General features: G+C 34.2%; 1 protein-coding gene across 6 annotated transcripts in view; it reads left to right on the top strand.

The window, feature by feature from the left end:
• The window catches only part of LOC145270473 (small ribosomal subunit protein mS29-like), a 536,140-nt gene that overhangs the window by 422,560 nt on the left and 98,273 nt on the right, over positions 1-15,307 (top strand). For all 6 annotated transcript variants that reach the window (XM_080126119.1, XM_080126129.1, XM_080126147.1 and 3 more), the window contains one exon: positions 13,111-13,203. In XM_080126119.1, the coding sequence (XP_079982245.1) occupies positions 13,111-13,203 (93 nt within the window). The remainder of the gene's footprint in view (positions 1-13,110; positions 13,204-15,307) is intronic.

Below are 15,307 nucleotides of genomic sequence, written 5' to 3'. Positions count from 1 at the left end.
CATTCCTTTCAATACAGACATAGATGCAGACATGTATAATAGACGAGTGGGGGAGAGGGGGAATGCGCAGCGTTGCCTGGTCATTATATAAAAAAATATAGTCCAAACAATCTATCTTCATCTAAAAAAAATTCAGAAACATATTTATATTAGCAGGAGAGCACTTGGCGTTGCCTGATCATAAAAAAAAGGGATTTGAGTGGCATCAGTGAAACCAAAAGCAAAATTTTGTAAGCAAAAAAAAAAAAAAATTTTTTTTGAATTGATGCATGCTGGGCATAAACTCGCATAACTTAAGTTAGTAAGTGAACGCGTTATCGATAGGCCTAGGAGGACACAGATGTTATCATGTCACAAATTTAGCTTTTTAAAATGGAAAAACATAATGACCATTCGCGTCTGCGCAGTTTACAAACTGCGTCAAAAACAACATTTTTATCTGATCCCACCTGTAAACAAAATGAGATTTCTACACAAGATAATTGGCAGTTTTTTCCAATTTTTTGATATTATGTGTCCGTGAGATTGCTCTTTCTAATGATACCACATTTGTACCTGTTTGATGTGGATGACAAGTTTTAGTGGACATACAAACACACACACTAACACTCAGAGACGTTTGTCCTTTATATAATAGAAGATAGATTCTTTTAAGAATGTGTTATTTTCTTTCTAAAATAGTACATAATACCAGTGAAAAAGCCGACTCCAACCCTCCACCCACCCAATGAAATCTGGCCCAGTTGATCCCCAGAGAATGAGTAATTTTTTTTAATTTTAAAAATTCATTCCTGGCAATGCCGATCAATACAATACAATATATGGTGAGAAGGAACATAAGCCTATACACCCAAGATTACAGTCTCCCAATACACATAATCTCTAGATTTGTAGTCAAAGTGAAGTGGGTGATTCCGCCAATGTTTGTTTTAGTCTGGTTTTGAAGATATTGAGTAACTCTACAGATACCACTCTTTCCAGCAGCTAGTTTCACATGTTCACCTTTGGAAGAAGTGTGCTCGAACAGACCTAACTGCTTTTATTCAAACAAGGTATGCTCACAGGTCCTACAATCTTGTTTCAAAGGAAGCATTTTGAGACAGTGTATGTACCAACTTTGTAGGTCTTTGTTTTGTAGTTTTTTTACTTTTAGCTGGACATACATACAGACAACTGCCTTTTATTTAATAGCAGATAATGATTTAACAATAGTCAAAATATATCTTGTCTAAAATTTCTTTTTCTATTTTTTTAGACGAGTACATCGTAACTTTGGTTTTGCCTTTTCCAAGCAAATCTTTTTTATTTCTCACTCGGAAAATTATCTTTCATTTTTTCCCCCCCGTTTCTTTCTCCTAAATTCTAAACATCATTTTCATTTTTATTATGTTTAGTCGTTTGTAGCAAGAACATAAAAGCTAGACATTAAATTGATTGAAGAAAACAAACACCAATTTATGTCTTCTAATCTTTCGGAAACCTAATTCCACTGTGAAGATGTGATTTTCTCTTTTGTTAGCTTTCGAAAAATACACAAAAAAATCTTTTTGAAACACAAAAGAACATTGTCCATTGAATTAATCCTGTCTCTTCCAATTTTGAAAATGATTGGAATCTCATTTTCTATGCAAAGTCTATTTATGATCAGTTTTACTTTTCTTAAACAGTAAATGAAAAAAAATATATATATATATATATATATATATATATATATATATATATATATATATATATATATATATATATATATAAAAGCGAAAATGTTTGTGTGTCTCGCAAAAACTTTTGACACAGGCCACGGATTTTCGACACATAGGTATCATTTTAAAGCTCGAAACTTTGCCCGACAAATATTGAAAAGTTGGCCACAAACATTAATTCCTTCACCCTAAAATCATCAATTTTGTACAGGGAGGGGTGCCGAAAAAATCGCTCCTTTATTTTCTCTCATCCTGCTACTACGACAATGACGTCATGTTTGACCTAGAAAACGGTCACGTTAGTTTCAACCACCTGCAAGTGTTTTTAAAGGTTTAATTTTATCCGTTTGGCTTAGGGGTAACGTGTCGGGCATTTTTTTTCCGCCCAAGCTTCGATGCTTTGAGTTCGAGCTTGTCTTTCTACCTAAACTTTTTTCCTCTTTTACACCTTTTTCTTTTCTTTTTTTTTCTTTTTTTTTTGTACGTTTGTTTGCTGTTTTGCTTTGTTTTGGTTTTTCCAATTTTTTTTAACATCATGTTTTTTTTTATAATATTAAAACAGGGTAACCCTCTAAACACCCGGGCAACGCCGGGTACCCCCACTAGTCTATATATATAAAAGCAAAAATGTGTGTATGTATGTTTGTATGTCTGCCAAAAACTTTTGACAGACAGAACAAAAATTCACAAATTAGGTATCATATTAAAGCCCGACCCTCCGGACAATAAATATCGAATTTTTGGCCCAAAAGGTCCACTCTAAGTTAGTCAGCTGATCGTTTTTTTACGAGGGAAGGGCCCGTGACCTTGCTGTCAGCAAGCTGTAATGGCGGTCTGTATATAAAAACATTGCATATAATAAAAGATTGTTATCGGTAAACAAGGCAACTATCATACCAATTAAAATATTAGCTTACACGTTATGAAAACGTCACCAAAGTTATTAGCAGGTTAAAAATTGTTAGATACGATAGTTAAAGACACATTACAAGCAAAACTGTCCAGAACAAAAAAAATTTACGCTTAAAAATTAATTAGGTATGAGACGAAACAGTACTAAAATTTAACATACAGCCATTTTTTTTTTTTGTATTCTTCTTTGTTTATGGGAAAGAGAGAGAGAGGAAATCGTTTTACTATGTTTTAAAATGTAAACAATTCATTTCTAAATTTAATTTCTTAGTGGGAGGTGGGGGGGAAGATGAAACCGCTTGACTTCTAAAAACAGATACTACACTTTGATCTTGGCCAAAAGACCAAATAAAAAAAAAATGCATATTATATATTTATCATATATTACATTCAGACAAGATGTCATGTTCCAAACATCACACATCGCTAAATTGCTGATTCCAAATTTTGAAATACAACCATTATTATTCAAAAAGCCATTCTTAGTATTGGGAGGTTATGTTTTTTATATAATCTTCAGTTAAGGAAGAAGCGGTTTAAGGAATTCATATAAAAGTATTATGTATTAGCAGGTTATCCGACGTAGGTGGAAATACATTGAATGTTTCCTAGCAGAATACCCAGCGTTGCCTGGGATCGGATAAGATTATTTGATATATGTACTAGCCTAATTCCCGGCGGCGTCCGGGATTGTATTACATAGCTGGATATATGTACTAGCAGAATACCCAGCGTAGCCCGGGATTGGATAAAATTGGTGTATATGTACTAGCAGAATACTTTAAGGTGCTTGTGCAGTATAGGTCCGATTTGAAAAATTTTGAAGGTGCTACTTGGGAATACAAAATGCTTTATGTAGATCACCAAAGTTAAGCAACATGGAGTCTGGTCATTGTCAGGTGGGTGACTATTTGGGAATACCAAATGTTTTTTGTAGATCACCAAAGTTAAGCAACATTGTCTTGGTCATTATCAGATGGGTGACTATGTGTGAATTCCAAATGCTTTATGTAGATCACCAAAGTTAAGCAACATTGTCTTGGTCATATATATATACTAGCAGAATACCCAGCATTGCTTAGATTAAATGAGGGTGGTAGAATGTAAGTTTGTCCTGGAAATGGCTTAAACAATTTTCAATCTCAAAATTACTTTATTTGTGAAGTTTATTCCGGATATGGCTGAAACAGTTTACGATCTCAAAATTAGATTAATTCATATATATTGTTGGTTTTTTATGAAAGTTTACTAGGCCAGTTTCTGTAGGGGGGTGATCCATATTTTTTAAATTTTATTTCTATACTTACTTGGAAAACCTGCTCAGTTATGTTCCAGAAATGATATCATTTCACTTAAAAATATGGCATTGGTAGTCGGGAGGAATAGAACACAGTAATGTGGAATTTTGTAGTGAAGCAAGGATTGCCTAATCAATAAACTTAACACATTTGTTATTTGTTTGCCAAACCTACTGAGTAATCTTCAAAAAATGAAGTATTTTTCAAAAAAAGTTGGTGTCGGTAGTGGGGAATTAAAATTAAACACAGTAATGTGGAATTTGATAATGAAGCAATGGTTGTCTAATCACTGCCAATGTATTTATGCATTAATTTGAAAATCCTACTGAGACATTGTTAAAAAACTGTCATAATGTTTCTTACAATTTTAGTGCCGATAGTGACGAAGGAAAAAAAAACAGTAATATTGAAATTTTTGCTGAAGCAATGGTTGCCAAATTCTTAACCAAGATGATGTATTTATGTACTAATTTGGAAAGTCTAATGATCTATTTTCTAAAAATTGTTTCAGTTTTCTTAAAATTATGGTAGTGTTGGTGGTAAGAGAAATTATTTAACATGTTGTACAATACCTGTCGATAGTATGTGAAATTGTTTCATGTATTTATTTTTATTACCCGTCCGAGGGTAGGTAAAATTATTTTAAATATGTGTTGTATATTACCCATCCCTGCAAAGGAAACATTATTTCATATATATGATATATATGATATAAATTACTTATCCTAGATAAGGTACAATTATTTGATATGTGTAATAAGCGTCCTAGGTTAGGTAAAATATTCTTTTGCTCAAAACATAGACATTAAAAATTCCTCTATCCGAAGAATAACAAATATGTTCAAAATCAACTTCAATTTTCTCACTGCTTATACGGTCCCGAGCAACGCCGGGTAGCCCCGCTAGTCTATAAATATAAAAGCGAAAATGTGTGTATGTATGTATGTATATTTGTGTGTCCGCTAAAAACTTTCGACAAACGGAACAAAAATTCACAAACTTGGTATCATATTGAAGCTCCATCCTTCGCCCAAAAAATATAAAAAAATTGGCCAAAAACGTTAATTTTTTCACCCCGAAATCGACAATTTTCTACAGGGGGCGGGGGCGGGGTCAACAAAAAACCATCCTCTCATGAGGACGACAGGTTCTACGCATGCGTCAGATGACGTCATGACCTGATTTAGTTTAAATAGTTGAAGAACTGACTAAATTTCATGTTCGTCGTGTTAGCTCAGTTGGTTAGCACGTTGGGTCATTATCTAAACGTTTCCGGTTTCTTTTACACCTCCAAACACTCGGCAAGCGTTTGCCAGTAATGTTTTTCCTTTCTTTCCCTCTTTTGCAGTTCAGGTTCGCACCTGCCTACTGCGGCTAATTTTTTTGTGGTCGCATGGGCACTGGCCGTTATTTTGATTGAAAGAAAAGTTGTTTTGATTCATTTATTTTTTTAAGGGGTGCAGCACATGGGTTGGTGGGGAAGTTGTTGCCTACTTTTTTATGGGGGTTGCTCAATATCGTTAGTATAGCAGCTGTATCAAAATCGAACTTCATGTTCGCCTGGGCAACGCTAGGTATCCATGCTAGTCTATTATATAAAGGAGAGATATCTGTGTGTTTGTATGCCTGCTAAAAACTTATCAGCCGCATCTGACTAGGTCCAGATCAGTGCCATCTGAAAGAGCAATGCCTCGGATGCGTAATATGTGAAGATCAGAAACAAAAGATTAATTCTGTGGTTATCAGCAAGACCATTTTTTGCAAGGGAGGTGTCACCTTTTTGCGACACGTGTTTTTGCAAGTCATGCATACATAATTAACTCAAACTTTTTAAAACACTTTTTTTTTTTTTTGCAACATCATGAGTTATATGGGCAAATGCGTTTTTCCATAACTTTTTAAGTAGGTTTCATGTTCGAGCCCAGCTGCCGCGGCTCATTTTATTTATTTTTTGTCACATGGCCACTCCTAGCTATTTTGATTGACAGAAAAATTGTTTTGATTAGTTTATTTTTTATTTTATTGTGGGAGGGAGGGTGGTCCCAGTGAACAGGCAACAAAAAGTGCACAATATCCGGAAAATAGTTTCTCTTTTTATCTATTATTTTTTTTGAAGTGATTACATTTTTGAGTTTTTATCAATTCTTTTATTTTTGAAATTGTTGTGGGAGTATTGATAAAAGTATTAAACATACTTAGTATAGCAGGTGTGTCCAAACCAAACTTCATGTTGACCCCAGGCAATGGTGGGTATCCATGTAAGTCTATTATATAAAAGGCAAACGTCTGTGTGTGTGTGTTCGTATATCTGCTAAAAACGTTTGTCATCTACATCAGACAGGAACGAACATGGTATTGTTAGAAAGAGTTAATGCTAGTAAAACTAAACTGCTCTCCTTTAACAATTACAAGACGCCTCTTCAAACCCCTATATCCATGACAAATAGCACCCTACCTAAGAATTCTACCTTGCGGGCAATATGAACTAATACATAGAGGACATTGCAAAAGCTGCTGCAAAGAAGGTGGGTACCCTTTATCGAGCTAGAAGACTACTCATGCCTGAGAGTATCCTGTACCTTTACAAGGCCACCATTCGCCTATGCATGGAGTATTGTTGCCATATCTGGGCTGGTGCATCTATTACTTGTCTCTTCCTCTTAGATAAAGTCCAAAAAAGAGTTGTCAATCTAATCGGTCCCACTTTATCTACTAAGCTCCAGCCTCTGTCTCATCGCTGCAATGTTGCATCACTGTGCCTGTTTTACAAATATTTTAATGGAATGTGTTCTGATGAACTTGTTTCACTTGTACCCCCTCGACGTACATATCCCCAACAAACCAGCTTAGCAATAAGATCTCACCCCTTCACTGTTGTTGTCCCTAAATGCCAGAAAGCTTTCTATTCTAATAGTTTCTTCCCTCGAACAGCTAGACTTTGGAATTCCCTTCCTGTTGCCGGCTGTACTGATATGCAGAAGTTTAAATGTAACATAAACAAATATCTTGTTAATCTTTCCTAGATATGGCCCCATATTGTAGCCCCTTATGTCTAAGTGGCAATATGCTTTGTAAGAGGTGAACATGAGTAAAAAAAAAAAAAAAAAAAAAAAAAAAAAAAAGGCGATCTCTCGGATACATGATATCGAAAAATTGAAAAATCAATTATTTCATGTAGAAATGTCGTTTTGTTTGAAGTGGGGGTCAGGTAAAAAGCTTGCTTTCAGTGCTGTTTCAGTGTCGGGCATGCACAAATGTTGTTTCGCTTTAAAAAGTTACATTTGCAGTGTTATAACATCTATGTTTTCATAGTTCCATCGATAACGTGCTTGCTTGCAAACTTAAGTAATGCGAGTTCACGCCCAGGACACAGAATTTTTTTTTTTAATAACCAGGCAATGACGGCCGTCCTCCTGCTAGTATGAATATGTTTCTGAATCTTTTAGATGAGGATGGATTGTTATTATGTAGTAGAGCTGACAGCTATTCAATGTAGCCACCTTCAGCCCCAATCACCACCTTGATACGGGTCCGGAACTGGAGCATGCTTTTTCCACAAGTGTGGGCAGGAGCTCAGTGAATACTCAGCGGATGGCAGCGATCAGGCTGGATTTGGTGTTGTGGGAGGTTGTGTTGGTAATGTTCTTAACACATGACCAAATGAAGTAGTCCAGCAGGTTCAGTTCAGGGAAGAAGGGAGGGTAGTGGGAGAAGGGTTCAAAGTCATAGCACTCCTCCTCAAGCCAAGCCTGGGTATCTTTGGACTTGTGGGCCAGTGCCAAGTCCTGCTGCCACACCCAGGGTCTGCCAGTGGCCACCTGATTGTACCACGGGATCCCCACATTCAGCACATCCAAGTACACTTTGGTGTTAACTTTCAAGCCAATTTTGAAAATGTGAGGTGGCATGATGTGGCCCTTACTTGAAACCACACCAAAGACCATAACCATGGCCGGAAACTTTGTTGAGCTGTGCCCTCAAGTGTTGAACCATCCAGATTTGCATTTTGAGGGTGCTGACAATGGTCCTGTTGTCATAACTTAAATTGTACCCCCTCGATGTAAATACCCCCCGACAAACCCGACAAGTAGTTAAATACTATCCCTTCACAGTAGAGATCCCTAGATGTAAGAGAGCCTTCTACTCCAGTAGTTTCTTCTCCAGAACTGCTAGACTTTGGAATTCCCTTCTGGGTTCCTGCTTCCTCAACTGTACTGAAAAAAATTCAAAACAAAAAAAAAAATTGGTAAAGAGTATGAGTTGTACAGTGCCACATCTCCAATTTTGCTTGTTGAACATTGTGTCACTTGCAAACATGATAGAAAGCTCCTGTTGCTCTTGGGATTTGTACTGACCAACTAGTGGATGGTTTTCAACAAAAAAAGAAAACTGGTTTTCATCAAACGGAAATGGAATCATGGTGTCTTTTCTAGAGCGACAATTTTATCATTCCACCCTGTACTTGGTAATATTCAATTATTAACTTCAATCCTCATTGTTAGCGATACTCAAAATACAATTGTGAATTACTTGGGTTTTCTACCCAGTCATGACTAAGAGAAAAATTACTTGGGTTTTCTACCCAGTCATGACTAAGAGAAATCATGTTAACGCATGCATTAGCTTGATGTGTCTTATAAGGATGAAACATGGAAAATTCTGTATAGCTTAATTGCCATATATATTTTTATAACATACTATATATATACACACACACACACACACACACACACACACATCATTTGATCAGCAATACATTAATATACAGCCACACTGATGACTGTTATTGAACATGACACAAATATACCTGTGAATAATAAATATTTATTTATGAAAATAATTATAAAAGTTCTTTTCAAGTCAAGCACTTTGAAATATGAAAAGTTTCTAATTACATAATATTGTGAAAGTTTTCTCCCTTTATAAGGGATTGAACACTACCCAAGACTTATGTGTAAATAAATATAAGGTTTATTTCTTCCTCATTTAATATGGCTAATTTGATGTCTAAATGATTAAATATATTGGATTGGAGTTATTTAGATCCAAGGTTCGAAAGTAATTACATATATATATATTGTTAATTCGGTAAATGTTGGAATAGTCATATAATTAATAATTTGTGATTAAATTGGTAAAATTCCGAAAGTGAAAGGTTTTCGATATGGAATTAATAGCTTTACACAATGATAAATCATATTTGTCCATCTTTCTGTTATTAATAAACTCCGAGGGATGGGGGCTGTTTGATTGGGAAATATGACGGATGACAATCTATACTTTTCAGTGTGACTCATTCAAAGGAGAGAAAAGAAAATGCTTTTGTGCGTCATGTTCATCTGTGGCCAGATAATGTCTATTAATCAAACTTTATACTTAAAATAGCATAAAGGCAACACAGTTGGCAAACGCACAAAACTCATCTTAAGAAGCAAATCTTATCTAATCTCTTATATAAAGGACAGTTGTCTATGTGTTTGTGTGTTCATCTAAAAGAAAAAACTATAAAACAAATACCAACAAAGTTTTTATGTTCTTGATCGGTGTTGCGTTGGATGAATAACAGCTAAAATTTTGAAAATAAATAATTCAAGTTTAATTGGGCCAGATTTCATCGATTTTTCATTGTTATTATGTACTATTTTGGAAAGAAAATGCCGACTCATTACTCAAAGAATCTATTATACAAAGGAGGGTTGTGTGTGTGTCTAGAGAGGAATGGACTGGGTAGAAGAGAAAGGGGATTTGAGAAAGAAAGATAGATGTATGGATAGAGAATGGTAAAGATAAATTTTAATAGAAGTAGGTTACACTTTTGTTCCAGGCAATGCCACGTAGCCCTGCTAGTTTACTATTTAAAGGTTTGCAACATCAAGATTTCCAAATATTTCATAACATACAAACGAAACCCTGAGGAAATTCTACAGCGCTTTCTATATCAATCTATATAATATACTGTTAATAATAATATTCCTTCTGAAACAATGTCTCTCAGAGTGAATACTATTCAGAAAAAACATGACTGTTCTGCAAATGCCATTATCAGCTAAATATTCTTTAAATAAAACGAATATATCTGCTATTTAAATTCTAGCAATATAATTCTTTTTACAATTTATGGCCGTTTTTGATCATAAAATTAATTATCAGTTAAATATTCTTTAAATAAAACGAATATATCTGCTATTTAAATTCTAGTAATATAATTCTTTTTAAAACATAAAATTAATTGTCTGGGCCAGATTTCGTCAGGGGAGGTTTTTTTTTTTTTTTTTTTTTTTTCAGTGTTATTATGTATTAATTTTGAAACAAACTCATTACTCAAATAATCTATTATATAAATAGAAGTTTCCTATGTGTTTGTGTATCTTCAGCTGGAGAGAAATGGGTGGAGAAGAAAGAGGAGCTTGGGGAGAGAGAGATAGAGAGTTTTAATAGAAATAGACTGCACTTTTGCCCCGGGGCAAGACTGGGTAGTTCTGTTAGTGGAATAAAAATTGTAGAAAGTCATAGTTGTCTTTACTTACTGAGATTTGTAAAGGTCAGAAAAGTCTGTACCGTGATATTTCATACTTGGCATTCAGATAGAGGAGGCAAAGACCTGCTGAAAGGGAAGAGCATGTGCACGCATGAGGCAGTGAGAAGCGAGTAATTCATACTAGAAGGATACCCGTCCCAGGGTGGGTAAAATTAATTCTCCAAATAGAAAGTTTTGCACAACTCACAAAGATTAAAATCAAGATATAATAGACCACATTCAAAGCAGATTTGATATATTTGCATTTTCAGATGGGATGTCGTGCCCATATAACCACGGCCACCAAGATATAGAAGGCCTGTTAACTGAAAAATGCCTGCAAGCAATGTATGTAAGATTTGTTGAATTATTACTGTCGATACTATATGACGGTATTTTTAGAAAGAGCATTAAAACATGTTAAAAAAGAAAAGAAAGGAACCCAATTCGATTAATAATGAAACTGAACTTTATTCAATATAAAATATAAATATTATCTATGTAAAATTTCGTAATTTTAAAGCAATATACAATCTAATACTGATAAAACTGAATTATCAATTTAGGGAAGAAACAATTACAGAAACATAAAACACAAACAATTCTTGGCCTTCGGGACAAGATCACAGTGTAGTATCTGTTCTGATGCTACAATTCACTTTTTCTGTCCTCGGCCGGTAGAGGAGAAATCCTTCATGACTGAGACAATTTTTATTTTTGTTTCTATCCAGAGTGCTCCTTATTGGGGAGCTGGATTTTCCCCCACAAGATTATATGTTGAAATATTTAAATAACTATTACTTTTAATACAGAAATTATATTTAAAGTTTTGGTTTTCTGTTCTTCTATGTTCATTTTTGCCCCATGTTTTTTATCAAAATGTGTAGCGTATTTTCATCAGTTACATGGTTAGGAATCTTTTCTCCGCTATAGTTTTTATTTTCATATCAGTGCAGAATACATGAATATGGAAATGAAGTTCACATAACTACTAAGAAACAATCATAATATAATTTAAACATTGGTTAAAAACTAAGAAAATATAGTAAACATTTATTTTATTTTTCAGATTTTTTGTTATATCTTTAATCCAACTTGATTCATACTTTTATTTTGTGCTTGTTTTTATTTTATTTTCATTTCATTTATTTTTATTATTAATATTTCCCACACTAAATATTTTTATTTTTTCTTACATTTATTTTTTCATAGACATTCAAATAATGCTTTTAGCCTTTTTTTTTTTGCCTCAAATAGTACCTTCATTTCAACTTGGTGACATATTATTATTCTGCACATGCGTAAATTCATTCATAGCTTCAAATCGTTTAATTGTAAATTTTTCTTATTTACCTGTTGATAGCTTAAATGGTTGGGAACGCGATTAAAGCGCTAAATGTCTTAGTTTCAATTCTAGCTGATGGCAATCAAGTCATTTTTTTTTTTACTTTTGAAATCGGTACTATATATTAGGTATAATATTATATCCCATAGAAAATTGTCTCTGTTATAATAAATATGAAACCTGCATGAATTAAAATATATTTAAGTTTATTTTACAACAGGACAAGGTTGGTTGACCGCTTGCTAGTATATATATAATTCGGTATTTTTATCAATTTGTATGTACATAGTTCATTCCTAAACTAATAAACTGATTATTTTAAATGTTGGAACAATGTTGATATCAGTAAGGGGTCCAAATGTGGGCTAAATCTAGTTTTATGTAAAGGGTGTAAAAAAAGAGACCAACCTTTTTTGTGGAAATTCAGATAGTTCCAAATTTTGTGAAATTTTAATAAAAGCTATTAGACATCAATTAATATTACCTAAATCTCAGATTTTTTTTTGCTAATTTTTTTTTTTGAATATTTAAAGTGTTTTTAAGGGGGTTTATATCACCACCACACAGAGAGTAGTCCAGTGAACATGACAGCGTGACGTCATTTCCTGATCAACTTGTAGGTATAGAAAGCTTCCGGTTGAACCACATGGCCATAAAAAATATTTTTCGTTGCCTTAGATTGTGCAAGTTTTTTATTCTCCTAAAGAGAAAAAACAATTTTCCATTTGGATAATTATGTATTTGCAATCATTGTAACAATTGCACATTGGGATAATTTTAATCTAACAAAATATAACAGTAAGTGGGTTGTTTTTGAATTTTTATATCTATCGAAAGAAGTCGAATATTTTATTATTTTATTTTATTTTTTTAAACCGCAAAAAATTTTTTATATGAGAATATTTTTCAGTCCGTTCTTTTAATAATAAATAAAACTTTTCATTTAGTATTTCCAAATATTTTAAAGTTAGAAGCATTTTTCTTAACAGTTGAATTTCAATTTATCAACATATTCCTGTACACATTGTTCATCCATCCAAACAAAGATTTTACTTGTTATAAATCATCTTTGGTGTATGATTATTATTTTCTGTTAAGTTCAGTGTTATGTGACCAGTAGTTTAAGAGTTTATCAGTTAAATATTTTCACACATGCCCACATATGCATACATCTTGTTTTATATTTATATATGTACACACACACAGAAAAAATAAAACAATAAAAATAATAATGTACAAGTGATTGTAAAGAAACACCAAGTTTTTATCTTTCCAGATCGATGGTTGAGGGGGGGGGTAACTTTAAATTCTTTTTTTTCTTAACAAAGCGCTTTTCAGATGGCGAAATGGGTGTCGGCAAAACAATGACTTTGGCTCATGTGATGCATGCGTGTGTGACACAAGGTTGGATCCTGGTGCACATCAATTGGCGTAAGTATTCCAACTGGGACGTTCATCGAAACGTCTCCATTTTTGCACCTTATTTTGTAATCTGATAACGAATGTGTGACTGGTGTGATGGATACCGTTGTAGACTATGGAATCATCTGTGCTGAGTTCAAATCCAGTCAGATCTATTTGGGTTCTTTACATACCAATACTGTTTCAAAAGATATGAACCTACAGTTACTCTCCATCTATGGGTAAAATAGCAACTTTTGTTCAATTAATTACATGCAATAGTTATTGTACTTGGGTATTTAAATAACTAAAAGGGGTTAATTTACTATTAAACAGATGAACTAAACTAATCTTTGATGAATTTTAATTATGAAATTCATAATTTCTCTTTGTCACGGCTAACCTGCTCTTACACAGACTATTATTTCAACTCGTCCAGTGTAGTTTACAAATATTTACACATAATTCTCTCTTTCTTCTTTTGAATTACATTCTTATAGTTAGTTATCAAATCATTTACTGGGAGACAACCAATTACTAAGTAGACCTAGTATAGAATTTAATACAATATGGGAACTATTAATTATAAATAATAGATAATATATGCAGTAATAAATAAAACCAATTTTTTAAATTTTTATTTTTATTATATTATATTTTCACCCCAAACAAGGCATATTGCCACTTTGGTGTAGGGGGCTACTATCAGGGGCAACAACTACTGGGGTACTATGTTTGGATTTGGGCAGCAAGATGTCGGTTCACGTTACACTTGAACTTCTGCATGTCAGTACAGTTGGGGAAGCAGGGACCTGGAATGGAATTCCAGAGTCTAGCGGTTCTGGGGAAGAAACTACTGGAATAGAAAGATCTTTTCCATCTAGGGATCTCTACTGTGTGGGGGTGGGATTTAGCTGCCTGTCGGGTTTGTCGAGGGTGTCTACGTCGTGGGGGCACAAGTGTCTGCAGTTCGCCAGAGCATTCACCATTAAAATACTTGTAGAACAGGCAGAGGGATGCAATGTTTCGTCGATGGGACAGAGGCTGAAGCTTAGATACCAGTTCAGGGCCTATCAGATTGGCGACTCTCTTTTGAACCTTGTCTAGGAGCGAGAGACTAGTAGCAATAATATATATATATATATATATATATATATATATATATATATATATATATAGTAATAATAATTAGTAATAAAAAGTGATATTTACAATTAAAAATAGGTTTAAGGCTCCTAAAATTTGTAGTAGAATTGTCCACAATGACCCGTGGCACAGTGGTTAGAGTATTTGGAAAAATCAGTTGTAAAAGTGATTTTCTTCTGAAGGTTGAAAGTTCAATTCTTAATGTTGGTGACCGAAAGTTACAATCGTGAATTACTTAGGACTTCTATCCAGTCATGGCTGACGGAACAAGAGCATGCTACCCCCCTGAAGTAAATAAAGGGTTCTATTCGAAATTCCATCCAAATTCCCGAGTTCGATGAGATACACCTGAAGAAGGTCGGAGGTTATATCCACCGAAACGTGAAAATCACACTCAAGATAAAAACAGTAGTCCAGTGAATGCAAATAATACGAAGGATGAAATTCAAACTTTTAGTCGTAAATATCTTGTTTTTTTATCGTTTTTTTTATCAGCTCACTTTTTTTTAATGCATGAAATCTCATCGTAGCATTTCAATCCATCTCGAGCAGTGTCCGAGACATCTCTCAGATCTTTGAAAACATGCCTTGCTTAGGGAACAGTCTGTGAGGATATGTGTGATAGTCTGCACATCGGTGCCAGTGGTACCAAGTGCCCTATAAATAGTCCCACTTGTGCAGGTTGTCCCATGTTGTGACAACCTTCGTTTACCCACATTTTTCGGGAGAGTTGAGAGCCTGCTGGGAAGTCTTCTTTCGGTGCTAGAAGAACTTCATTGTTGTCATCCGTAGCCCTAACCCGACTGTAGCTCACTCATTCTACCAATGCAGGCAGAAGAACGTGTTGTTAATCTGAGGCTTATGATGCTGGCAAAGCTCTTGCAGAACGGTAGTCACTGTAGTACCTCTTGATGTCAATGTAAGGGATGGCGATTGTTTTTGCTCTGCATGAAGTCTAAAACCATTTGATGTAGTGATCGACTATTAA

The sequence above is a fragment of the Euprymna scolopes genome, chromosome 4, assembly GCF_053919585.1.
Source record: "Euprymna scolopes isolate OS-2025 chromosome 4, ASM5391958v1, whole genome shotgun sequence".
Classification (NCBI taxonomy): domain Eukaryota; kingdom Metazoa; phylum Mollusca; class Cephalopoda; order Sepiida; family Sepiolidae; genus Euprymna; species Euprymna scolopes.
This window is presented reverse-complemented; position numbering and strand designations above follow the sequence as displayed.